Here is a 26,618-nt window from a genome sequence, read left to right as displayed (position 1 = left end):
TTATAACTCATCTACTATATAACCACATTATATATTATTTTAAATTTTTTAAATTTTACATAATCGTAATAACTAAAAATTTTATTAAGTTTATATATGTTAATTATAATATTTAAATAAATGTCAATCGAGGTTATTCTTACGTTAAGAATCAAAGCTCACAGGTTTTGAAAAACAAAATGAGAATCAAATTGTTGTTTTTTTTGTTTGCGAAGGATTCAGATATAGAATATTTTCAAAACACAACAGAATGGGGTATATATATGAGAACAATACTTGGGTTCACCCCTACGGGTGAACCTATTCATTCACCCCCTTATTAAATAAGGAAATAAAATCTGTATACATTATTATAAAATTAAAAACTTAAACCACTTTTTAATATACTCAAACCGACATATAATTTGGTTCTACTTGTAAAATCTAAACCCTAACCATTTCATTTGTGAACCCAAACCGACATATAATTTCGTTCTACTTGTAAAATCTAAACCCTAACCATCTCATTTGTGAACCCAAACCGACATATAATTTCGTTCTAATTGTAAAATCTAAACCCTAACATCTCATTTGTGAACCCAAACCGACATATAATTTCGTTATACTTGTAAAATCTAAACCCTAATCATCTCATTTGTGAACCCAAACCGACATATATAATTTCATTCTAATTGTAAAATTTAAACTCTAACCACCTCATTTGTCAACCCAAACTGACATATAATTTCGTTTTAATTGTAAAATCTAAACCCTAACCATTTCATTTGTAAACCCAAACCGACATATAATTTTGTTCTAATTTTAAAAATCTTAACCAAACCAATATTTAACTTTCCTTAATTAAAAGTATACAGAATTTGTTTCCTTAATTTATTTTGCTTTTTAATTTAATTTCGATTTATTTTTTAAATAAAATATTAGATGGAATATTCTGATTGGCTGAGAGAATAGGGGGTGAACAAAAAGGTTCACCCCTAGGGGTGAACCTAAGTATTTTTCTATATATGATAATTTATATTTCCATATTGATTGCTGTTATTTATTTAGTTGGAATGAAATGTAAAATATTTAGGAAACAAAGTAATGTTAGTTTTGGAAATCTTTTATGGGTTAATGTTGTAAATAAATTTTTAAATAAACAAAACTAAAAGGGCATAACATAAAATGTACTTAAAAATGTTAATATAGATAAAGGATCAGATAATATGATAAATATTAGAAAATAAATACTTTATATTTGACATTTACCTACAGGTAATAGAATTATAATTTTTTTTACTCGATCCTAAGATTGAGGGTACTTTTTTTTTTTGAGAGATGGGATGAATACGGGTAACGAGTATTAGTGGATATCTTTATACAACTAAAACTTATAACCCTAAATCAATTTATGAACTTGATGAATAAACTTAAATATTATTATAAACTATTATTTTCATAATTTTTTATCCTAATTTTGTTAATATCAAGGATTTAATAGTTACTTGGTTTACAATTTTTGTTGAGCTTGGTTTTATTCCAACTCTTATGAGTTATTAAATAATTGTTTCCAGAATATTTGGATCCTACTTTTTGATAATGCAGCTATTCTCAATGTTAATTTATCTGTTACTCAATGTTATCGATTGTCAAATAAATTATCTGTTACTCAATGTCACCATTCCCTATATAAACAACACAATTATCAATTGTTAAATAAATTATAAACTATACACCAAAATATTTGAGTATTTTTAAAAATATTTTGAGATATTTTGAGAATCATAATTTTTACTAACTAAATGTAAATTAAATATTCAAATGGAGAATTCAAAATTTTAAAGCCTCTCGGACGTAGCAAATCGGCCATCAGATATGCATGGGCCCATTGGCCAGAAATGGATGTTGGTCCACTAAGCGAAGTGGAACCATAGACTGGGAGTGGATATGGGTGAGTCCACTAAGTAAGGTGATGATTGGAGCGTTACAATAAGACTGAAAAATTCTGATGGATATGAGACGAGAGGAGATGGAACGGGACATGATAAAACAGGACAAAGACGTATTTTCCGTTCTAATGTAGATACTTCTAGGTTATATACGTGTAATAATCCAAAGTAAAACAAAATTTAAATTCTATATTTAAAATAAAACAATTATATAAAAATATTATGCCCGTGCTATAGCACGGGTTACTACCTAGTCGTTATATAATTACCCAAATAATAAAATTCAAATGTTATCTAATACGCATTTATCATCACTATTTTGATATATACCTTATACATTAATAGAAAAACATTTTCATAAAAAATATTGATCTGTCCTCGCTAGAGAGCTTGACACACTATTTCTTAATTTGAGTTTTTAACAATATTAACATTTACATACTATTATATATTTCAAAAAGTTCAATAATACCCAAAATTAAATTTTTATATTATATTTCTAACTTAATTATATCCTTTTATTATATTTTTATATAGTTCATATAGTGTGATAATATAAAATTGATATTATGATAATTCATACGTTTTAAATTTGAAATATTATACAAAATATTTACATATTCAAATAAAACTAAAAAAACATATATTACAGAAACAAATATTACATTCCAAATAATTTTTTTTTATCACTAAGTATAACAGATTTTAAAAATATAAATTTCAGTTAAAAATTTTACTCTGCACATTGTTACCTAGTATATATACATTAGTGATGTTTTGACATTAGCCCAGGGCATATGAACCGGACCCGAAATCCGAGCCCGGTCCAAAATAGGCAGTTTGGTTCGGGGAGTATGTAATACATGATCAGGTCTAGTATCTCTGAGGTTCGGATATCCGATCGGGTTACTCATGTTGAAAATAACCCGAATTAAATGTAAAAATATATCTAAGGAGATTTGAACCCAATATCTAAGGAGCTTCCTAAGGTGTTGGATTCGTCATCCTTTGGTCAGAATCTTCCTGCAGAAGAGGTGAGTGCATGACCATGGCTTATCTAAGTCTGTGAATCCTTTGTTTGCTTGATTAGTTGTGTTTTGTGGTGTTGTATTTGCTTGTGGTGATTGTGTTATGGTTATTATAGGTTCATGAGGCTTTTGGGAGAGTTTTGGACAGATTGGAGGCAGATTGAAACGGAGGTTCGTCGTTTGGATTCGTGCAGTTCGCGTCTGCGAAGGGAGTGTCGATCGACACCAGTTAGGTGTCGGTCGACACCATGTTTGGCCAGTGTCGATCGACACCTCACTGGTGTCGGTCGACACCAAGTTGCTTGTTTCATGATTTTTCCTGGTTTGTTTGTGTTTGGTTGTTATTTGTTAAGCATTGGTTTCTGATATATCTATATTTTGTCTCTTCTTAGCCTATTTTTAACATGCATTTAGCTAGGATAACTCATTGGTTTGCATCATTTTCTAGTTCTTTCTATACACTTTGCACGTCTAGGTAGCTCTTGCATCATCCTTGCATACATTGTGCATTTTAGAGTATTTCAGGTATTTAGGAGACGTTGGAAGCCATTCTCGTCCGAGCTATGGTCACCATCTCCGTTTCGTCCGAGCCATGGTCACCATCTCCGTTTCGTCCGAGCCATGGTCACCATCTCCGTTTCGTCCGAGCCATTGTCACCATCTCCGTTTCGTCCGAGCCATTGTCACCATCTCCGTTTTGTCTGAGCCATGGTCACCATCTCCGTTTTATCCGAGCCATTGTCACCATCTCCGTTCCGTCCGAGCTATCCGTCCACGCCATGCTCCTCAGCCTTCTATCCGAGCTATGATGACATTGCATTCCATTCGACGCACACGGACTCGATCGCACATGTCGGAAAGAAGGACATTTGGTTTCACACGCTTCAGGAGATTACCGAACCGACGCTTTACCTTGTCGTTTTAAGTTTTAGGGCTTTCCATGTTGAACTACTATATATACATTTTGTTAAGTCTTTGCAGAGACATCTTATCTTTTATCTCGTTTTTGTTCCCAGAAGGTTTCTGAACCTAGCCTCCAAAAAACGTTCTCAGACTTGTATTCCGATATCTTTGAGATTATTGAGATTTTGTATTCGATTCTTTCTACAAAGTTGTTCACCTTATTTTTATCTACCTAATAATGCTTGTTTCAATGATTTCTGTTTTTGCATCCTTGACTATGATTTTCGGATTTGAGTAGTGTGTTAGTTCTTGAGGATGGGATAGATTAGGTGGAGGATCTTAGGATGTAGAGTGTTTAAGCTTTGATTGTATGATTCCCTTCTGGACTAGAGTTAGAATTACTAGTTTCTCTCTGATCAATTGGAACTAGGTTCGAGACATTTCCACACCCAAAAGGTGTTTGATGAAATGTCTGACCAACTAGTGCCAGAGACTTACGTTCCTAGCCTAAGAGATTAGTTGTCTAGCATGTTTGTTGACGTGAATGAACTTGTTTGTCATACCTGCTCGACCACGTTTCTCTAGCGAGAGCTAGGTATGGAAGTGGTAGAGTCTGAGTAGCTTTTGCCAAGAGATTGGATTAGCTAAGTTGTGATGTTCATTGTTTAGGGATACCTTGCTTGTGGTATGTTAAACACTCCTTAGACTAGGATACTCCACCGACATCAATTACCCCAGTGTCAGGATTTCTTTCTTTCTGATTTTTATTACATTCCTGGAACTGTTTCGTTTGTTCATGCTTAGAATCGTTTGCGTTTTTATTCACTTTCGCTTCTTGTCATGCATTCTTGTTTCTAGTTCTGTGACTCACTTCCGTTTCGCATTTTGATCATTCTAGGACTGTTAGATAAAAACACTCTTTGAATTGGCTTAACTTGTGACATCTTGATTGCATCTTGAGTGATAGTAAAATTTCCCAACTGGATTGACACCTTAAGTATTACAACGCATAAGGTTAATTGAACCTACTAGGAGACATAAAAATCTTAGTATCAATTTGGCGCCGTTGCCGGGGACCTTAGACTAGGATACTTCACCATGCATCATAGAACTAAAAACAAGGACCTTGACTCTAACTATTTTATTTAGCATGTTTTAGGTTCTGAAACCCCATCTTCACACCTCTTCTCCATACTCTATTCTTGATTGATTGCTTGAGGGCAAGCAAAGAGTAAGTTTGGGGGAGTTGATATGTCTATATTTTGTCTCTTCTTAGCCTATTTTTATCATGCATTTAGCTAGGATAACTCATTGGTTTGCATCATTTTCTAGTTCTTTCTATACACTTTGCACGTCTAGGTAGCTCTTGCATCATCCTTGCATACATTGTGCATTTTGGAGTATTTCAGGTATTTAGGAGACGTTGGAAGCCATTCTCGTCCGAGCCATGGTCACCATCTCCGTTTCGTCCGAGCCATGGTCACCATCTCCGTTTCGTCCGAGCCATTGTCACCATCTCCGTCTCATCCGAGCCATGGTCGCCATCTCCATTTCGTCCGAGCCATGGTCACCATCTCCGTTTCGTCCGAGCCATTGTCACCATCTCCGTTTCGACCGAGCCATGGTCACCATCTCCGTTTCGTCCAAGCCATTGTCACCATCTCCGTTTCATCCGAGCCATTGTCACCATCTCCGTTTCGTCCGAGCCATGGTCACCATCTCCGTTTTGTCCGAGCCATTGTCACCATCTCCGTTCCGTCCGAGCTATCCGTCCACGCCATGCTCCTCAGTCTTCCATCCGAGCTATGATGACATTGCATTCCATTCGACGCACACGGACTCGATCGCACATGTCAGGAAGAAGGACGTTTGGTTTCACACGCTTCAGTAGATTACCGAACCGACGCTTTACCTTGTCGTTTTAAGTTTTAGGGCTTTACATGTTGGACTACTATATATACATTTTGTTAAGTCTTTGCAGAGACATCTTATCTTTTAATCTCGTTTTCGTTCCCAGAAGATTTCTGAACCTAGCCACCAATACGTTCTGAGACTTGTATTCCGATATTTTTGAGATTTATTCAGATTTTGCATTTGATTCCTTCTACAAAGTTGTTCATCTTATTTTTATCTATCTTATTATGCTTGATTCAATGATTTCTGTTTTTGCATCCTTGACTATGATTTTCGGATCCGAGTAGTGTGTTAGTTCTTGAGGATGGGATAGATTAGGTGGAGGATCTTAGGATGTAGAGTGTTTAAGCTTTGATTGTATGATTACCTTCTAGACTAGAGTTAGAATTACTAGTTTCTCTCTGATCAATTGGAACTAGGTTCGAGACATTTCCGCACCCAAAAAGTGTTTGATGAAATGTTTGACCAACTAGTGCCATAGACTTACGTTCCTAGCCTAAGAGATTAGTTGTCTAGGATGTTTGTTGACGTGAATGAACTTGTTTGTCATACCTGCTCGACCATGTTTCTCTAGCGAGAGCTAGGTATGGAAGTGGTAGAGTCTGAGTAGCTTTTGCCAAGAGATTGGATTAGCTAAGTTGTGATGTTCATTGTTTAGGGATACCTTGCTTGTGGTATGTTAAACACTCCTTAGACTAGGATACTCCACCGACATCAATTACCCCATTCTCAGGACTTCTTTCTTTCTGATTTTTATTACATTCCTGGAACTGTTTCGTTTGTTCATACTTAGAATCGTTTGCGTTTTTATTCACTTTTGCTTCTTGTCATGCATTCTTGTTTCTAGTTCTGTGACTCACTTCCGTTTCGCATTTTGATCATTCTAGGACTGTTAGACAAAAACACTCTTTGAATTGGCTTAACTTGTGACATCTTGATTGCATCTTGAGTGATAGTAAAATTTCCCAACTGGATTGACACCTTAAGTATTACAACGCATAAGGTTAATTGAACCTACTAGGAGACATAAAAATCTTAGTATCAGTTTCTCAGTTGCTTGTGTCTATAGCCTAGTAGATGGGAGGATTGCCTCACTAAGTATTTGTGATAATACTTACGTATCTCAATTGTTGTTTGTGGTGTGCAGGTTTGTGATGTGGAATCATGGCGATGAGGAGGAGGATGATCTAGGGTCTCATTTGTGTGTTATTCGATTGTTGGATATGTTGTTGGAACCTTGGATAGAGATATGCTAGGTTGATGGATAGAATGCTTAGGATTGTTATTGTATTGATGTTGTAATGGTTTCTTATGGTTGGTATGTTTCCGCTGTGTGTACTGGTTGTTATTGGTTTAATGAGGAGTTGTGGTTTGGGTTGGTTTAATTAAGTAGTATAGACTGCATAATTGTTTATATTGTATTTAATTATTAAAAAAAAAAGGGTCGGGTTGTTTCATTTTGGTATCAGAGCCCATACGGTTCTAGGATGGTTAAGTGAATGGTTTTGAACGGTTTAGGAATTTAATTGGTTGAATTGTTTTCTTGTTGCTGGATGCATGATGTTGTGTGATGAAATTGAATATGTGTAGTTAGACAATTTGTTTGTAGTATGGAGTCCTAGTATCATCCTCTTCGAGCCTTCAATGAGATTCCACGGTAAGATGTGTACTTTATGTGCGGTTTTGAATTGTGTGCTTAGCCTTCTGTTATGGGTAGTGCAGATGGCTAGAGAGGGTGCTGTTGGTCGCGGTCGTGGTCGTGGTCGTGGGCGTGGTCGTGGTCGTGGTCGGGGACGAGGTCAGGTTCCTGAGGCCAGTGAGAGTGTGACCCAGAGCATGGCCAGGGAAGAGGTAGCGGAGTCACAGGTTCATCCTAGTGTGTCTGGAGACCAGGCTGGTTTGGGTGACGGCAGGGCGGATGGGCCCGGTGTCGGTCACGGTGTTGCCCTGGGTGTGAGGGTTGCAGCAGAGGGTGCTCCGGGCAGGGAGGATGTCTTGATGGACTTGCTAGCTCAGGTTTTGCAGCGACTTCCAACAATGGTGCCGCCAGTGGTTGGTGGGCAGGTTCCAGTAGTGCCGCCAGTGGTTGGTGGGCAGGTTCCAGCGGTGCAGCCTGTGGCGGGTTTGCAGGCAGGTGTGCAGCCGGGGGCCGAGGTAGTGGATGCTCAGTATGTGCAGATGATGGAGCAGCTGCGGCGAGTGGGAGCGGGGTATTTCTCGGGAGGTATGGATCCAAGTGTAGCTGATGAGTGGAGGGAGCGGATGGAGGATATTTTCCAGTCGCTTCGGTGTCCTGACCGGCATAGAGTGGATCTGGCAGTGTATTACTTGTCAGGAGATGCATGTGTGTGGTGGAGGTCAGTGACAGCACGGAGGGTGCAGCGGGGTATGTCTTGGGGAGATTTTGTGAGGGAGTTTAACTCCAAGTATTTTCCACAGGAGGCTCTTGATCGCATGGAGGCACGGTTCTTATGGTTGACTCAGGGGGACCGCACAGTGTGGGAGCTGGATGCAGAGTTCAGTCGGCTGGTGGGGTAAGCAGGTCGGGCATGGGAGCCAGAGTCGGCTCAGGTGCGGAGGTTCTTGTTGGCTTTGCGGGATGATCTGAGGACTCGGTGTAGAGTGAGGAGCTATGCCACGAGGGCGGAGCTGGTTGAGGTTGCAGCTGGGATAGATGATGACTTGAGGTCATAGTTAGTGGTGGTCAGTCCAGCGGCTCGATCAGAGGAGACATTGGAGCAGGGCATTCCAAGCAAGGATAGGCAGTTGGAGCAAAGGCGTAAAAGGAAGCGGGAAGAGACGACAGTGGCAAACCAAGGTGGCCAGGGAGGCTATGGGCGCGGGAGCATGGATCACGTGTCGGCAAGCGGGCCCAGGGGAGGTGATTCGCAGAAGTACCATCGAGTGTGTTATCATTGCGGGGAGGAAGGGCATATCAGGCCTTTCTGTCCTAAGAGGAGGCAGATGATGGAGGTTGCAGCGCAGCCGAAGGGAGGACCGGGTGTCCATTCCGGCGCTTAGTTTTAGCTTTTTTGTTTCTTTCTTTCATTATTTATTTTTATTTGGAGTTGTAAACGATTATTGCATTTGAGATTCTAATAAAAGTGGAGTTCTTTGGTTTTGGGAATTTTGAAACCAGTGGAAAAGAAATAGCTCGGGAATTCTATAAATGGAAAGTTTCCATAAATAGAAGGTTGCTATAAAAGGAAAGTTTCTATAAATAGAATGTCATTATAAAAGGAAAGTTTCTAAAAAATGGGAAGTTTTATGAATAGTTAAAGCTTGCCTATTAATGGAAAGAGTTGAGGTAGATCTAGTCGGGGGATACTCGATGACATCAGACTTGTTTGCTCAAGATTGTGTGGGCCCAACTCATGTGATACCGATAGCTCGATGGACTTTGTGGCCAGAGAGTGGGAGTGGTATGTTTGCTTCGGATGATGATCCGAGAGCGCGCTTTAGGATGACGACCCAAGAGCGGGATTATGAGACTCCCTGAATACTGTAGCTGTGAGCCGCGGCTCGGCAGTGAGCCGGTATGTCTCGAGGGTTGCGACCCGAGAGTGGGGGGAGTGGGCGTGTGAGACTCCCTGGATACCGTAGCTGTAGGGTATGGCCTGGCAGTGAGCCGGTATGACTCGAAGGTTGTAACCTGAGAGCGGGGGGAGTGTGAGTGACTTCCTGGATGCTGTAGCTTAAGGTGGTTAGCCTGATAGCGAGTCGGCATGATTCGTTGGTTGCGACCATGGACGGGCGAAGCACTGAGTTGTGAGCAAATAATGTCTAGGATGTGAGTATATTGACTAGACGGAGACCTCGTGGTTCAGTCGGAGGTGTGCGGGCTGTTGCGACAGTTGCACGGGAAACCTTGGCTGACGGTGTTTAGTCCGGTCGGAGGACATGCGGGCTGTGTTGACGGTGGCACAGAGGTCCTTGACGGATGGATGGTGTTGCGGGATTCGAGGATGAATCCTTAATTGTGGAGGAGAATTGTAACATCCGCGAACCAAAATAGGGGATTTTGGGGATGGGTGTCGATCGACACCAGTGTAGTGTCGATCGACACCAGTAATTTCTGGTTCGACCAGGTTGCTTTAATTAACGACTTGGACCGGTTTGGTTTAAAGAAAACCATAGAACCGGATTATTTAAGTGAGAAAACGACCTAGGTCGTGTTTTGTTGTTTTGTCGCCATTGAAACAAGGGAAAAGGAGAGAAAACTTTGTTCTTGAGTTTTGGGGGATATTGGTGAGATTTCTTGGTGTTCTTGGGAGATCTGGAGCTGAGGAAGTGTTAGAAGCTTCCTAAGGTGTTGGATTCGTCATCCTTTGGTCAGAATCTTCCTACAGAAGAGGTGAGTGCATGACCATGGCTTATCTAAGTCTGAGAATCCTTTGTTTGCTTGATTAGTTGTGTTTTGTGGTGTTGTATTTGCTTGTGGTGGTTGTGTTATGGTTATTATAGGTTCCTGAGGCTTTTGGGAGAGTTTGGGACAGATTGGAGGCGGATTGAAATGGAGGTTCGTCGTTCGGATTCGTGCAGTTCGCGTATGTGAAGGGAGTGTCGATCGACACCAGTTAGGTGTCGGTAGACACCATGTTTGGCCAGTGTCGATCGACACCTCTCTGGTGTCGGTCGACACCAAGTTGCTTGTTTCGTGATTTTTCCTGGTTTGTTTGTGTTTGGTTGTTATTTGTTAAGCATTGGTTTCTCAGTTGCTTGTGTGTATAGCCCAGTAGATGGGAGGATTGCCTCACTAAGTATTTGTGATAATACTTACGCATCTCAATTGTTGTTTGTGGTGTGCAGGTTTGTGATGTGGAATCATGGCGATGAGGAGGAGGATGATCTAGGGTCTCGTTTGTGTGTTATTGGATTGTTGGATATGTTGTTGGAACCTTGGATAGAGATATGCTAGGTTGATGGATAGAATGCTTAGGATTGTTATTGTATTGATATTGTAATGGTTTCTTATGGTTGGTATGTTTCCGTTGTGTGTACGGGTTGTTATTGGTTTAATGAGGAGTTGTGGTTTGGATTGGTTTAATTAAATAGTATAGACTGCATAATTGTTTATATTGTATTTAATTATTAAAAAAAAAAAAAAAGGGTCGGGTTGTTTCAGCTACCCAATCGGGTACCCGTAAAACCTGAAAATATAGAAATATCTATAATATTAATAATATTTAGTGTTGATCTAATTCAATTATCCAAAATTATAATTATGATTTTGAATATATCCATTAATTTTCTATCTAATTACCTAAAATAATTTAAATATCTAAAAATATTTGTTATATATGTCAAAATTTTAGAACATGTAAATATTTAAATATTTAAAAATATTTGTTATCCGGATAACAACATGTAAAAAATATCTTGATTTGTAAAATAAAAATATCAAAGTTAGAAACATACAAACTATTAATTTTTAATATAACAAATAAATATTAATTCCTACATACATATAACTTTAAAAATTAACAATCATAAAATAACGATTTGAGTTTATATCACTGGTATAATGTGAACTACATATCTTTTCTTCATCTTCTACTCTAGCGACATCCTCTGCAAAACTCTCTATTTTAATAAGATTCTTGAATTTTTAATGTATTTCATCAAAATGTGCGGTAGATTGAAATTTTGAACAGAGAGATATAAAAAGAAAATCATTTGCGCAATTACCATTTCAAGAACAAAACAATGCTTTAACCTTTTTTGACCAAAGAGAATGTAAATGGACTGGATTAGAAAACATTTCAAGAACAAGACAATGTTTCATTCGTTTATGATCGAATACTGCTTTTTTCAAAAAATGCAAAGAGTTTAGCCTTCAGCTACCAAATCCTTGGGGCGGTGATTACCGGAGATTCCTCAACCTAAACAGCTTTGTTGCTACCCTCTGATCCACTGTCCCTCTTGTGCTTTGTCCCGGCAAACTATGAGGTATATGTCAGCTTATCAACGTCACATGAATCAGTTTTGAAGGTGACCCAGTCTAAATCTCCCCGAATTTATCGCGGAAGTGTCTGTGACACACCATGAGATGGCTTGTGGCTTGTGGCTCTTTTGCTTCGGTCTCCCATCCTCTATGGACTATCAAACCTTCGCTATTGCTTTTGTATGCCTTCTTAAGCTTTTTGTAACCCTTTTAAAGTTTCTTGTATCCCTTGTTATGCTTGAAGAGCTTGTAAACTCTGCCCTACAAGTTTTATTTGAATGAAAAATGAGGCTGTTTGACCCGAGGGTACAGTACATTGTGTCTGAGTATGTGCATCCGTTTGAAGAGTAGTTATCTGCTCAAGTCACAGGGTTAAACGATTTGTAAACATAAAAACCGAGTAGGTGTCAAATAATACAATAAAAAAATCATTTTGTTTGGTTTTATGTTTTTACTTAACAGTATCTTATTATATAAACCTTAGTTTTCAAAGTTAGTAATTCATATAATCGCGACATGTGTCAAGTATATCGATAATATTTTGATATCTGTGAAAATAATTTTTATTTAATAATTATAAAAAAATTAAAAATTCTAAAACTAATAGGATTATAATTAATATTTTGGAAAAGTATATAAAACTAAAAGTAATCTATTATATAGGAAAGTTATCTACTAAATTATTAATATCAATAGGAAAATATGTGCAATTAATAAGGAAAATATGTGCAATTAATAAGGAAAATATTTGCAATTTAATTGCATTTATTATTTATTATAATCATATAGTAAAAAGAAATTTATACAGAAAAGTGATTAAAGTATAAAAAGGTTTAATGTGTTAAAATTAGTGATTAACATAATATAAGAAACAAAATAAGAAATTAATGTAATTTTCTTAAGTTTTTTAATCGGTGAATGATTTGATAGCGTATTTAATATTATGTTATTATATAAACATTGGTTCTCAAAGTTAAAAACTCATGTGATCGCGACACGTGTCAATTTTAACAATTAAAAATTTTGTGATGTGTTATATACAAGAAACATTGTTTTAACATATTTGTAAATTATAAAAAAAAAATTAAACAATTTAATAAATATAAAAGATAATTCATATATGTATTAATATAATAACATCTTTGAATTATTGATTAATAAATATAAAAAATAATACTAATTCTAATTTTAAATTATTAATTCTATAAGAAAAAAGAATTGAGAAAATTACACAATATATTAATATAATACCATAATTAAATAAATAATACTATCAGTTATTAATCCTAAAAGAAAAAGGATTGTAGATACTAACCTTTACATAAACAAAGAACTTTTCTCATAATAACATCTTTGAATTATTGATTAATTTATGATAATGTTAATATAGTTTTATTTAAAATTAGTTGGACAAGTAGTAAAACTATTACGTATGAAACAAATATTTTTGAGATATTGTTACTTTTTCCAATATGAGATAAAATTAGTTTTCGGTTTTTTCTTTGAGAATTAAGTTTTCTTAATTTTAATTTTTTAAAAAAATATTAAGTAAGATAAAAATTTGATACAATACACATTTTTTTGATATGAAAATTATAAATTTTACTCATTGGGATTGAGTGCATATAATTAAAATCTAATTTTATTATCATGTAATATACAAAGAAATTTTATTGCAAGATGGAGTGTGTGAACTCTAAATTCGTTTTTAAAAAAAATCAAATAAATATTTTGAATACAACTTAAAATTTCACATATTTTTTTATATCCGCGTTAATATGCAGGCCTAATCAAGTTTGAAAATATTATCTTACACATATTAATTCTTTCATGCTTATAGTTTTCCAACATATTAGAATATTCTTTTACAAATCAAAGATTTTTTTATGTTGTTATCCATTATTTTTATTTTATGTTAACAAAAATATCAAAGTTAGAAACATACAAACTCTTAATTTTTAATATAACAATCAAAATATTAATTACTGTATATCATCTTACACATTAATTCCTACATACATATAACTTTAAAAATTAACAATCATAAATTAACGATTTGAGTTTATATCACTGGTATAATTTGAACTATATATATATCTTTTCTTCATCTTCTACTCTAACGGCATCCTCTGCAACACTCTCTCTTTATTTTTATTTTATTTTTTGTCAAGCATGCAAAACTCTCTTTATTTCAATAAGATTCTTGATTTTTAGAAATTTCATCAAAATGTGCGGTAGATTGAAAATTTGAACAGAGAGATATAAAAAGAAAATCATTTGCGCAATTACCATTTCAAGAACTAAACAATGCTTTAACCTTTTTTGACCAAAGAGAATGAAAATGGACTGGATTAGAAACTACTTGTTTCATTGGTTTATGATCGAATACTACTTTTTTTTTCTCTGGAATTTTTTCAATCCGACCTAACAGACCCTTAAGCTACCAAATCCTTGCCGAAATCTTCTTGTAGTGCCAATTCCCACTCAATCTCCTCTCGCATTTGATCTACACTAATTGACAATCTCTCTTCACTCTCAATGAAGTGCCATATAGTCAGGTATTATTTTGTATATATCGTTTTAAGGATATATCTTTGTGTTTTAAGAAGAGCCTTATGGCATTGATAATGCAACAAGAAAACCTAATTGAACCGGTTTGACAGATTATTTTTGTTCTGATTGGTAATAAGTAATTAATGATAGTTCATAGTTGTGTTAGTACTTGATATCCTAATCCTTGTTTTTGTTTCAGGATTTTCTTCTGGCTCTGTTTGTTGCTACTGGTGAAAGGGGAGTTGAGTTTAGGGAGCAACAGAGATACTCTTCTCTCTATACTCAGAGAATTTGGTTTGCCGCGGGATTATGCAGAGAGTTGGAAATCGGATGATACTTGTAATTGGTATGGAATACTCTGCTTAGACGGACAGATCAAGGCAATTCGCTTCACATACATGAACCTGACGGGTACAATCTCTCCCAAGTTTGCGGATATCACATCACTCACTCTGCTTGATCTTTCGCACAACAGTCTTACCGGAACTATTCCCTGGGAGCTCACCAAGCTGAACCTGTTGTCAATTCTAGATCTTTCATACAATCAGCTTCACGGGAAAGTTCCTCAATTCAAGACGATAGCTCCACACGTTGAAGGGAATCCGGGGATTATTAACACGACCAACATTTTTGTTCCTTCACATACAGGTAACAAGAAAAGATCAGTCAGTTTGGGTCTTCTGATTGGCATTTTAGCTGTTGGTTTGCTAATTATCGGAGGAGGATTTGTTGCCCTCTATCTTCTTATGAGATCGAAGCGAGCGGATAGGCAATCAGAACCGAATGAAGCCTTGGAACTCACGCAACAGTCTTTTGAGCAGCAGGTCTTCGAACTCGAGAACAGGGCATTCCCGTTGCAGGTTCTCAAGAACGCTACGGATGACTTCAGCCATAGAAACATAGTTGGGAGAGGCGGTTTCGGAGTAGTGTATAAAGGCATACTCCAGGATGGGTTAGAGGTTGCTATAAAGAGGATGGAACAGCCTGTCATAGGTGGGATAGGCGCTGATGATTTCAGATCCGAGGTTAGACTTCTAACCAAGGTACATCACCGTAACCTTGTGACTCTTCATGGTTACTGCCTCGACGGAAACGACAGCATGTTTGTTTACGAGTACATGCCGCAGGGGACGCTAAGCCGACATCTGTTTGACTGGAAGGACCAGGGATTGAGACAACTCGACTGGACTAGACGCCTCCTTATTGCGTTGGATGTCGCTAGAGGAGTAGAGTATCTCCATACCCTGGCGCGTCAGAGTCAGAGCTACATCCACAGGGACCTGAAACCCTCCAACATTCTTCTGGGAGAAGATTTGCGCGCGAAAGTTTCTGATTTCGGTTTACTCCGGTCTATAGAAGAAGGCAGAGAATCGATTCGAACCAAGTATGTTGGAACATTCGGTTATATCGCACCGGAATATACATGTACGGTTTTCTCATTTACTCTTTTTCTAATGTGTTTGATTTGTAACTAATAACATCTGAAAACTCTGTGATTGCAGCGACGGGAAGGCTCACTAGAAAGGTTGATGTGTACAGCTATGGAGTCATTCTAATGGAGCTTTTAACCGGCCAAAATGCCATAGATGAGGCTCGATCTGATACTCACATAGCGACTTGGTTCAGGAAGATGGTGTTTGAGAAAGATTCATTAGCAAAGGCAATTGACAACATCATTGAGGTCGACGAAGAGACTCGAAGAAGCATCCAGGAAGTAGCTGAACTTGCATGTCACTGCTGCAGCATGGAACCAGAGGAGAGGCCAGAGATGAGTCATGTTGTCTCTGTTCTTGCGTCTGTTGTTGAGCAATGGGAACCCAACAGTGAGGTCAAAGTCGAAAAGGAAAAAGATATAAACAAGACATATCAACAGGAACTTGCAAGGAGATGGCAGACGGATTTGGAGGCAAGTAGCAGTTGTTTGAGTTGAGAGTTGGGTCTATTGTTGAGTAGTTTCTTATAGAGTTTGTATTGTATATAACGCAACGTATTATAAGGTATATAGTTTGTTTGAGTAGTTTTGCGTATAAAGATATGAGTTTTGCTGATTCAACCTGCAATGTCTCTCTTAAGTGTCTGCTTCTTTTTTGCACTCTTAAAGTAGGCAAATGTGACTGGAAGTTCGTATCCCTGAGAAAATGTGACAATGTGACAATGTCACACAATCAGACTGGAAGTTCGTATCCCTGTATCACACAATCAGACTGGAAGTTCGTATCCCTGAGAAAATGTGACAAGACGTGTTTAAACATCACACAATCAGACTGGAAGTTCGTATCCCTAGGAAAATGTGACAATACATGTTTAAACATCACACAATCAAACTGGAAGTTCGTATCCCTGAGAAAATGTGACAAGACATGTTTAAACATCACAATCAAAATAGTACTGTCGTTTCCACAATCGTATGAATCTTATTTGCTCAATTTTAGAATTCCAGTTTCCCACTGCAACACATGTGGCAAAAGAAGCACTCTTTTATTATATCATCAAAACATGTTATCATAAACTCAAAACAGCAACACTAGCAACACATTGATTATTGGTCTATAAATTTCAACAAGAATCAGTAAGGGACACAATCTAAGACCAAGACCAAACAACAGTAACAGTATTTTATCGCAAGAAAGAAAATACAGAGATAATTCCATGACAAGCAAAAGCAAAAGCAAAAGCCTTTGGCCTCTCTTCTAGTCTTTCTTGGTATAGTGACGAACGACAAGAGCCAGTCCCAAGATCAAGATCGGAACAAGGAACTGAAGAATCTTGATAATGAATTCTGGTGTCTTGTCTTGGTTATAAGCTGGTTGCTGTGGTGCAACATACGTCCTTGTTGCAGGAACACTAGACGAATCGATCTCGCCAATGTGATATTTCGCCATCATGTCCCTGGCAGTGTCGCTGTGACCAACGTCTTCAAAATCATTTGTAGCATCTTTCCCTGAAACACACACCACAACAGAACATAGTCATCATTATCAAACAGCCCCTAACCCGAATTGGATCAGCGAGTTATATAATCACTAAGACTTTTGTGCCACACCTGTTGAGGACAACAAGACTTCATCACCTCCAGGATGATCTTCCATGAATGGGGTCACATCATACACCTGAACTCACAGTTCAAGAACCAACCATCAACCCACTAATAAACTAATAGTTTCAACCTCAAGAACGCAACAATCACGGATCATACTCAAGTAGAAACCACTAACTAACTATGTTTATATCAACACACCAAAATCAATCTCCCAATGTAAAGTAAAACCGTAAAACGACATTAAGGGCCAACAAAGATTGTGAATTTAAACAGTGAGCAGCTCGAGTAAAAGCTTCTAAAAGTAAAAATCAAGCTCTTCAACTTAAAAATCAAAGCTTTAACACAAATCAATGAGGGGAGAGATTTAACTATGTTCGTGAAATTCAAAACTCAAAACAAAGAGACAAGAGATCTAACCTTGCCGGAAATAATAAGCCAACAATCCTTAGTTTTGTTGTGCTGTGAAACTTCTTCGAAAGTTAAAACCTTGCGATCTGAAGCCATATCTCCTTAAACTGCCAAAAATCAAGAACACATCAGAGATCAAAATCAAATCTTTTTGATATATAATAATCAAGATTAGTAGAAGAAGAACAAAAAAAATAAAAAATAAACAGATGATTCAAATCGAAATAATCAAAAGGGTGATAAATTACAAATTTGTCGACTTTCAGATTCAGAAGTTCGATAGCTACAAAGCTCAAATCAGCAGGCAAAAAGGACGGGTTAAGTAAATGGAGTTCCTCTCACCTACTCATAATTTGTTGTGCTCAACTTCTGATTAAAAGACGACATTACCCTTAATAATTTTGCCTAGGGTTTGGTTTGTCAAGCGATGACCAGGGGTAGTTTTGGTCAATTGAGCTTTGACTTTCAACCAATCTAATTGGGCTTTCTGCAAAATCACATTGTGAAAAAAGTTTTCTACATTTCTGGTCCACGTGTATCTACAAAATGCAAATATGACGTGTGGTCTCAGTGTGCTGTTTTTGACCCCAAGACAAAACAAACACAACGTATGATGATCTCGAATGCTGTCAAAGAAAGGAAAAGAATCTTAGGCTTTGAATGGACAAAACTGACTAATCTACGATCAGTTTATAGTCTAGGCTTTGAATGGACAAAACGGACTAATCTTGGAGCGGTTTAGTCCATTTTTATTTTGGATCATGTAAAAGTGGTTTGTAAGTGGTTTATACAACTATGGATTATAATTTGTGGTTGCTAAATAAAAACCGCTCAAATCTACAAACTAATTTGTCCATTGCCACAACCATTCGATCCCTTAATTATTTTTATCAGCATATTTTATAGTAGTAATTTAACTGTATATCACTATTTTTGCAAAAAGGTAAATATCTTTTAGAAAAACTTTAATTCAGTTTTACCTTAATTCTAAAATATTTGATTTATTCATGGAATTTAAGAAGGTTACTGGGACATGGATTCAAAAAGCGTTTATTGATTTTAAAAGTGGACAAATAGTATTATTAAAAAAATCAATTGACTTATGGTTTAGTTTACTTATAACAATCTTTGAGAAATCTAATAACCCTGTTATACTCATTTTTATTACAACATTTTTATCTTTCTTTTTTTTGTATATACTATACAATTTTATATAACTATTTAACCTCTTTTTTTTTAATTTCGAAAATCCCTAGACATTTCTTTAGCTAATTTGACGATACACACACACACAAAAAAAAGTAAAAGTCACAAAAGCTAAGTTTTACTCGGCATGAAGCTCATACAGATCGGAGGCCTCACTCCGGCCAAAGCAAGAACCGACGACGGTAAAATCCAAAGACCATCTCCACATATCAAACCGGAAGCAACCGCTGGTATCATTAAACCGGCTTTAACCCGATCTCTCATATTCCAAGCAAACACAATCAAACTACCAACACACATATCAATGGCAAAGTACCCTCCTACAAGAAACGGAACCGCCATTGCCATAGGTAACGGAACCCACTTCCCAAACTTTTCCGGCGACAAATCCCTAACAAGATTCGCTGCCACCGCGAATGAGAAAAACCCGTAACAAAGCTGTAGACAATGTTGAGGCAAAGCAGAGAAACCTTCTACTCCAAGAATCGCCATGTTTCTGTAAACCAAAGCGTAAGGAGCTTTATACTCTCCTTCAGGGTTTCCAACATCGAAAGCTTTGTAAAACAGAAAGAAAGTGAGAGGAGCCACGACGCAACCTATCGCTGTACCAATAGCTTGACTCACAAGCATTGACCTAGGCGAAGTCAGAGTCAAATGCCCTGTCTTGAAATCGTGCATTAGGTCAGAAGATATCGATACGATCGATTTTATCAACCCGCATCCGACAAGTCCGGCGACTACACCGTTTTGTTTCCCGGCCATAGCAGCTAAGATGAACAGAGCGACTTTACCATAGTTATAAGCCATGTTCATGTCAGTAAGCCCTGCTCCATAAGCGTTGCTGAAACCTAGTGATGGAGCTAACATGTAAGCTACAACTATGAAGTACCATTTGAGCTCGGGGAACATTAGAGGTATCGCGATTATAGAGACAACAGAGAACGCTGCGTATCCAACTGCTGCCACCCATAATGGAATGCTGTCTCTTACAAAGATCTCATCTCTTTTAAGATCTGCAATAGATTGTTTGTCTTTCTCCGAATCTGCGATTTACGTTTTCAATATCAGATACATTATAAAAATGACGATTTCGATATTTTTTTGGTGTATATATACTTACTAGATTTCCCAGAGTGGTGATCCTTTAACTTGGAGTACATGTTTCTTGCTGTGATAAGAAGTATCTTGATGAAATGGTAAAGCCCGTCTCCGAGGATCAATGAGATTGATATAAACACCTGCGGAGTTATGAACAGATTAAGAACGAAATTGCACGGAAGAGAGAGCGAGTATTATTGTAAGAGTATTAGTCTTTTTGTTTTGTTTTGTATGGAACCTTGTAACCATTGAGACTCTTCATGCTGCTTTCAGGAAGAGTTGATGAGAACCAATCTCCTTTAAGACCTTTAATGAGTGGCCACATGATTCCCCAAGACAAAATCGCACCGAAAAGTAAAGATATATTGACAATGTGGGAACAGATCATTCCTGCTCCAATGTATGTCATGCTAAAGTCGAAGTAGAATCTGTCAAAAGTTTTTCAAGATTCATCAAAATTCTGTTATTTTGTATCAGTTGAAATGTATATGATAATTCGATTCGAAAGAATACTACTACTCACGTGTTTTTCCAAGCTTCTAATCCAAAAGTAGGAAACTGAATGAATCCGCAATCTGCACCACCAGAGAAGAACCATTGAAAGAAAGCCCAAATAAAGCTAAACGAGAAGTACTTCACAAAGCCAGACACTTGCTTCCTGCATACAAAAAAAGGTTTTAAATTTTAATCAGAAACTCAAGAAGTTGTGGCGAAAGAGATCTAAAGAGACTACGGAAAAAAACAAGAGTTAATACTTGGCCATTTTATTGCCTTTAGGAGTGTGGAATCCGTTGATTAAAACCGCGGTAGCTGTTCCGCTTGGATATGTCAACTTGTAGTCTATGATCATGATCTGGTTGACAAAACAAAGCATACTGAAAGCTTAGCAATCTAGACCCAAGCCAGTTACATCTTGAGATGTTGCGATAGACCAAACCAGCCAAATAGTCCAAACTTGGCCTATATTAATCCCGGTACTAAGTTGGCTCTAGTGGGTTTGGTTCGGCCCATATGACCCGCAAAGTTTGGCCTACCACAACATCTCTAGTAACAATATAATGAAACATGAAGTTAAAGTCTACCTTTCTTAGAGGAACCAATGCTAAAAGACCAACAAAGCAAGTAAAGAACAAGAAAGCGGTCATCCAACCAATTCCAGGCTCTTTGGTGCTTCCCAGATAATTCCCATCAGTGTGAGTTCCTCCTGACTGCTCATAAGTATTCTTGTTCAAACCAAGAAGGTATGAACCAAACCCACCTGCAAATCACAAAAACCGCAAAGCTCAAAAAAATCTATCCAACACCAAGAAATAAAAAAAAGATCAATTGGTCAGAATTCCCCAAACCTCCAACTGCAATGCTGTAACAAGCGACAGCACATGTTTGGACCACAGTGTTTTCTTGTTTAGTGAAAGGTTTAGTCACAAACCCGGCTTTGGTCAGTAGCTTGGTCCAGCTTCTAAGGAAGACAAAGGCTAAAAGTGCTGCAGAGACATTTAGGTTTGGTACCAAACCTGTAGTTAAGTTTAGTTTCATCACAATCACACTGTAGATAACACCAATGATCAAACTTGCAACAATTCCTCTAACAGTGATCTGACTCCTCCATGGAGGTATTGACTTGAAATCATCTGCTTCGTTTTGCGTCTCTTCCAAGTCATCTATCTCTTCTCTTTCTATCTCATTCCTTCCCTCTCTCTCCAACATCAAGCTCCTCATTTTTACTCTGTTTTTTCTTCCTCTTCTTGATTTTTTTTTTGGTGCTAATACTGGAAAAACAAGAACCCAAAAGACAGATTCTTGTAATAATTAACATCAATTAATAAAAGCTTATTTTTTAGAGATAGTGACGAGAGGAAAAAAAAAGGTACCTCTTTTTGGATCAATCCGATTCTGGGAATTTTATATAAAGTTTAGAACTTTTGGACCAAGCTTAATTATCTGAAGAATAGGAAGAAACAGTTACTTAGCAAAAAGAAAAAAAAAAAAAAAGTAAAGCTAGAGATTATTTTAATCTATTGCATAATCTTTCAGCTATAGAATCAAATTAAATGACGCAAATTATCTCTTTTGCTCAGAGAGATCTATATAATAAAATAACATTGGATTATAGTACTCAAGAATCAAGAACAGTAACAAGATGAGTTTTTTTTTCTGAAATCAAGAGAAGAAGAGAATGAAACGTAACTGATAAAATGAAACAGACAGTCAGACACACACGAAGACCACACTCCACACTTCCCAAAGAGATAAAAAAACAAGATTAAAAGCAGACCAAAACATTAAATGCTTACAGGAAACGAAGACTCAAGGGAATAGCCAGAAGTGGTAGTAGTAGATTAAAAGAAAAATGGAGTTTGGTGACTTGTTTAAAAGTTTATATATAGAGGAAGCAGAGATGAAGAAGAAAGCTTAAAAACGAAGAAGAAAAGGGATCTTGGGTTCTTGTGTACCGCACGTTGACATCAGTAGTACTACACTAAAGAAGAAAGGAAAAAGAAAAAAAAAAAGTTTCTTTTGGGGTTATGTAGTACAAATAATCATTATTAAGGGGCTAATCATCAAAAGGAGGAGTAATAATTAATTATATCTAATCCCATATGTAACCTTCATATATGTCATTAAAGAAACTTCATAAATTTTTCTTACTTCATGATTAATCCTTTCACCAAATTTGTTTTTCTACTTATAAGAGATTTTTTCACATATTAAGTTAACCAGTCACAGATTACAAAATCTGAAGTCTTTTTAAAAATCATAATTAACCTTTTTTGTAATAATAGAAAAGTACATGTTTTTTTTTTTACCTCAAAAAAAGTACATGTTTAACTCAATGAATCTGGTGACATTCATGTGAAACTCAAAAGATGTTATGACATTTATCCTTTAATTGACTGATAAAGCTGGATTTATTTGGTAAAACCAAGATTCCGGTTCATGTGACTGTCTTTTTAATCAAACACGATGATGACATTATGAGCAATTTTATGCCATAACTATCTTTTTTTTTTTCTTGACCACATGATTAATACTCCCTCCGTTTCATAATATAGGATGTTTAGAGAAGTTTTTTGTTTCATAATATAGGATGTTTTCAAGTTTCTATGTAACTTTTATATTAGTTTAGTACTTTATATTATACACTCTGGTTTATGATTGGTTAACTTTTTTAAAGTGATCATTTTTTAATCTGCGTGTTTTACTCAAAACATCTTATATTTTGAAATGGAGGGAGTACTAAAATACTACAAAATATGGAAACATAACTCTCCACAATGTGAACAATATTTTTATACTATAAGATTTGTTTAAAAAAATTTCTTAGGTAGTCAGGCAAGAAATTGGTAAATGTCAACTCCATACCATGTGGTCACAAACATACCAAAACCCAAGAGAAAATGAAAGTCGAATAAATTATTCAACATGTTCGACTTTTGATTCTTTACGTCTACACGTCAAACTCTCTATAAGTAGAATTGGAGTATTAATATTCGGACGTTTCTTGGCTGAATTGGTACGTCGATGTAAAGACTAATCCTGCGTAATCGGATAAGATCATATAAAAAGTTCAATCCAATTATACCATTCTTCTGCAACAACATATGATTGATTGAATCTGCGCAAGACTTGTTTTAGATTGAAATTTATAAGGCAGGTCCCAATTAAACTGATTTAATTCGTCATAAACAATTTAATGTACGATTGTTTAATAGCCGCTGGTAATTAAGTTTATGTTCACATTATTGTATTTAAATATTGTGTAGACTCTAGTTGGCTAGTTAATGCTCAACTGTTAGTTATTTATTTTTCAATTATTTTATTTTACATAGTGGTATAAAAACTGTAGTAATATGATTAGACAGATCACAGAAGTGATTATTGTAATAGTTATTTCTTAGTCCTACCAGTAAATAATATACTATTAGCATTAGATCTCTATATAAAGGAAAGGGTGCTAACTTAAAACTTAAAAGTAGGGTATCGAAGATGGTCCAGCCACCAACTAATCTTTGGAAAATTACTTCCACTTAGTTACAAAATAATCCCTCTGTTTCATAGTAGTTATCATGCTAAATTAATTTTTTTTGTTTTAATTTAATTGTTATTTTCGTTTTCCAGTATTATTTTAGTAGAAAATTATATTATTTGTCTTTTATTAAATAAATAAAATATTTAAAATTTTGAAATTCTAATAATCAAACAAGAGTATAATATACTATATATTTATTTAATTTGTGTGAAACAATCTAAAATAACAAATAATTAAAAAAAAAAGAAGTATTACAAGAGGTATAAATACCATTTATGAGTTTTGAGTTTTAAGAAGATAACCACATTATTTTAAGATGCTTCTAATCTATATCATGCATGACAATTAGACAACATGCATATAGAAAAATATTGTTTTCAAATTTATCTATTTTGGTTTAGAATTTGGAAAGGGTTGTTTTTCTGCTATCAAATGTTCATCAAAGAGTAGTCTGACTTTGACCCTAATTAAATTTCATCATATGCATGGTCTATGTAACATCTTCAAGTCATTCAGATGATGCCATATGCACGTTTACGTCACATGTTACTAGTCTAAATATATACTCGATTACATGTAATATTTTGACGCAAGAGTCACTATACGTACGTACTGCAGTAGAACAAATTTACTGTTCCGACGGTCCTCTAAAAATTCCAGCCAAACGATTGTAAATATCACTATTCATAATCCTTGGGTTGTTCTTCAATATAATTTAATACATAAAAAGTTTTAATTAAACTCGAATTACATAATCTATATATAATAGCAAAATCACGTTTTCGTATCAACTTTAATCCAAAGGATGAGATTAGTTCTATTATTTTATCTAACGGTTTAAAATTATTAATAATCTTAACAAATGTAAGTTTTTTTGCTTCAAATAATCGTGTCTCTTCGTCATACCTCCATTTTTCAAAAATTGCACCTATTAATTTTTGCATCTCTTCGTCGTATCCTCATCTTTCAAAAATAGCAGCTATTAGTTTTGGCATCTTTTTGTTTCACACCTCTATGTTTTACACCTTTATATTTTACACATCTTTATTTATTATATATAAATTTTTATGGACTACAAAAACAAGTTTCAAATTTATTGTTTTCTATATAGAATAGCAAACCCATTTTTTGTGTCAACTTTAATCCAATGGATGAGATTAGTTATATAATTTCATCTAACGATTTAAAATTATTAATAATCCCAACAGTTGCAAGTTTTTTTCCTTCAAATAATCGTGTTTCTTCGTCGCACTCTATCTTTTAAAAATCGCACCTATTAATTTTTGCATCTTTTCGTCGTACCCCCATCTTTCAAAAATCGCACCTTTTAGTGTCACACCTCTATGTTTTATACCTTTATATTTTACACATCTTTGTTTATTATATATAGACTTTATGGACTACAAAAACAAGTTTCGAATTTATTGTTTTCTGAGTATTTGTATAACTTATATGTTAATAAATAAATCTATATATAATAGCAAAACCACTTTTTTTTGTCAACTTTGATCCAAGAGATGAAATTAGTTCTATTATTCTATCTAACTGTTTAAAATTATTAATAATCCTAATAGTTGCAAGTTTTTTCCTTCAAATAATCGTGTCTCTCCGTCGTACTTCCATCTTTCAAAAATTGCACTTATTAATTTTTGCATCTCTTCGTCGTACCCTCATCTTTCAAAAATAGCAGCTATTAATTTTGGCATCTTTTTGTTTCACACCTCTATGTTTTACACCTTTATATTTTACACATCTTTGTTTATTATATATAAACTTTTATGGACTACAAAAACAAGTTTCAAATTTATTGTTTTCTATATATAATAGCAAACTCACTTTTTTTGTGTCCGCTTTAATCCAACGGATGAGATTAGTTCTATTATTTCATCTAACGGTTTAAAATTATTAATAATCCCAGCAGTTGCAAATTTTTTTCTTTCAAATAATCGTGTCTCTTCGTCGCACCCCCATCTTTTATAAATTGCACCTATTAATTTTTGCATCTCTTCGTCGTACCCCCATCTTTCAAAAATCGAACCTATTAATTTTTGTATCTCTTCGTCGTACCCCCATTTTTCAAAAATTGCAGCTATTAGTTTTGGCATCTTTTTGTTTCACACTTCTATGTTTTACACTTTTATATTTTACACATCTTTGTTTATTATATATAAACTTTTATATATGGACTACAAAAACAAGTTTCAAATTATTGTTTTCTGAGTATTTTTTAAACTTACAAGTTAATAAATAAAATCAAAGAATTGTTTTATTGGAGTGTTTTTTAATTAACTTGCATCAATCTTCAATTCAAGGTATTTTTATATTTGTGTTGTGTTGTAATAGATATAGATAGATTTATGAAAATCACCGAACCAATGACAAAAGCTTACGAATAAACATGTTAGTGTCTACTTATGAACTTGTTAGTGTCCATTCGGTTAAATACGAATAAAGTTAATTTATTCTCTTTTAAATTATTATTATTATATGTGTGGTCATATTGTTCAGAAAGAGTATAACATTAATAATCTATAAAGACATAAACCTTCAGGCATACAAAGTTTAA

At 35.6% G+C, this 26,618-nt stretch overlaps 3 protein-coding genes across 6 annotated transcripts; 1 reads left to right on the top strand and 2 right to left on the bottom strand.

The window, feature by feature from the left end:
• The first annotated feature begins 14,107 nt into the window (after window positions 1-14,107).
• Window positions 14,108-16,409, top strand: LOC104753636 (receptor-like kinase TMK2). Its single transcript, XM_087477702.1, has 3 exons — window positions 14,108-14,275; window positions 14,470-15,695; window positions 15,773-16,409. The coding sequence occupies exons 1-3, from the start codon at window positions 14,256-14,258 to the stop codon at window positions 16,198-16,200; spliced, it is 1,674 nt and encodes a 557-aa protein (XP_087333828.1). The 5' UTR covers window positions 14,108-14,255; the 3' UTR covers window positions 16,201-16,409.
• A 320-nt stretch (window positions 16,410-16,729) lies between these two features.
• On the bottom strand, window positions 16,730-18,105 carry LOC104728672 (cytochrome b5). The gene is made up of 4 exons (XM_010447629.3): window positions 17,967-18,105; window positions 17,728-17,825; window positions 17,314-17,380; window positions 16,730-17,211 (listed from the first exon to the last, which is right to left on the bottom strand). Exons 2-4 carry the CDS (start codon window positions 17,812-17,814, stop codon window positions 16,961-16,963), a joined length of 405 nt encoding a protein of 134 aa, XP_010445931.1. The 5' UTR covers window positions 17,815-17,825; window positions 17,967-18,105; the 3' UTR covers window positions 16,730-16,960.
• A 740-nt stretch (window positions 18,106-18,845) lies between these two features.
• On the bottom strand, window positions 18,846-22,680 carry LOC104728648 (metal-nicotianamine transporter YSL3). 4 transcript variants are annotated; one of them, XM_010447606.3, is made up of 9 exons: window positions 22,317-22,680; window positions 21,894-21,963; window positions 21,369-21,821; window positions 21,105-21,280; window positions 20,778-20,875; window positions 20,546-20,680; window positions 20,261-20,450; window positions 20,045-20,162; window positions 18,846-19,967 (listed from the first exon to the last, which is right to left on the bottom strand). In XM_010447606.3, the coding sequence occupies exons 3-9, from the start codon at window positions 21,739-21,741 to the stop codon at window positions 19,036-19,038; spliced, it is 2,022 nt and encodes a 673-aa protein (XP_010445908.2). In that variant the 5' UTR covers window positions 21,742-21,821; window positions 21,894-21,963; window positions 22,317-22,680; the 3' UTR covers window positions 18,846-19,035. The 4 variants fall into 4 exon arrangements, with proteins under 4 accessions (XP_010445908.2, XP_010445905.2, XP_010445915.2 ...); XM_010447603.3 differs by having other exon boundaries at window positions 21,369-21,791; XM_010447613.3 differs by having other exon boundaries at window positions 21,369-21,791; window positions 22,211-22,534.
• Window positions 22,681-26,618: the final 3,938 nt, after the last annotated feature.

The sequence above is a fragment of the Camelina sativa genome, chromosome 2 (genome assembly GCF_030686135.1).
Source record: "Camelina sativa cultivar CO46 ecotype springtype chromosome 2, ASM3068613v1".
In the NCBI taxonomy this organism is placed as follows: domain Eukaryota; kingdom Viridiplantae; phylum Streptophyta; class Magnoliopsida; order Brassicales; family Brassicaceae; genus Camelina; species Camelina sativa.
Note: the sequence above shows the minus strand (reverse complement) of the source record. Positions and strands in the feature narration are given on the sequence as shown.

Excerpts from the sequence above, each read along its gene's own strand:
- LOC104753636 (XM_087477702.1), top strand. The coding sequence starts at position 14,256 with ATGAAGTGCCATATAGTCAG. Across the intron at positions 14,276-14,469 it reads ATGAAGTGCCATATAGTCAG|GATTTTCTTCTGGCTCTGTT; the intron begins GTATTATTTTGT and ends TTTTTGTTTCAG. Across the intron at positions 15,696-15,772 it reads TATCGCACCGGAATATACAT|CGACGGGAAGGCTCACTAGA; the intron begins GTACGGTTTTCT and ends CTGTGATTGCAG.
- LOC104728672 (XM_010447629.3), bottom strand. The coding sequence starts at position 17,814 with ATGGCTTCAGATCGCAAGGTTTTAACTTTCGAAGAAGTTTCACAGCAC. Across the intron at positions 17,381-17,727 it reads GGCTTATTATTTCCGGCAAG|GTGTATGATGTGACCCCATT; the intron begins GTTAGATCTCTT and ends CTGTGAGTTCAG. Across the intron at positions 17,212-17,313 it reads AGTCTTGTTGTCCTCAACAG|GGAAAGATGCTACAAATGAT; the intron begins GTGTGGCACAAA and ends TGTGTGTTTCAG.
- LOC104728648 (XM_010447606.3), bottom strand. The coding sequence starts at position 21,741 with ATGAGGAGCTTGATGTTGGAGAGAGAGGGAAGGAATGAGATAGAAAGA. Across the intron at positions 20,681-20,777 it reads AAAGGCAATAAAATGGCCAA|GAAGCAAGTGTCTGGCTTTG; the intron begins GTATTAACTCTT and ends TTTTGTATGCAG. Across the intron at positions 20,451-20,545 it reads TTAGAAGCTTGGAAAAACAC|ATTCTACTTCGACTTTAGCA; the intron begins GTGAGTAGTAGT and ends AACTTTTGACAG.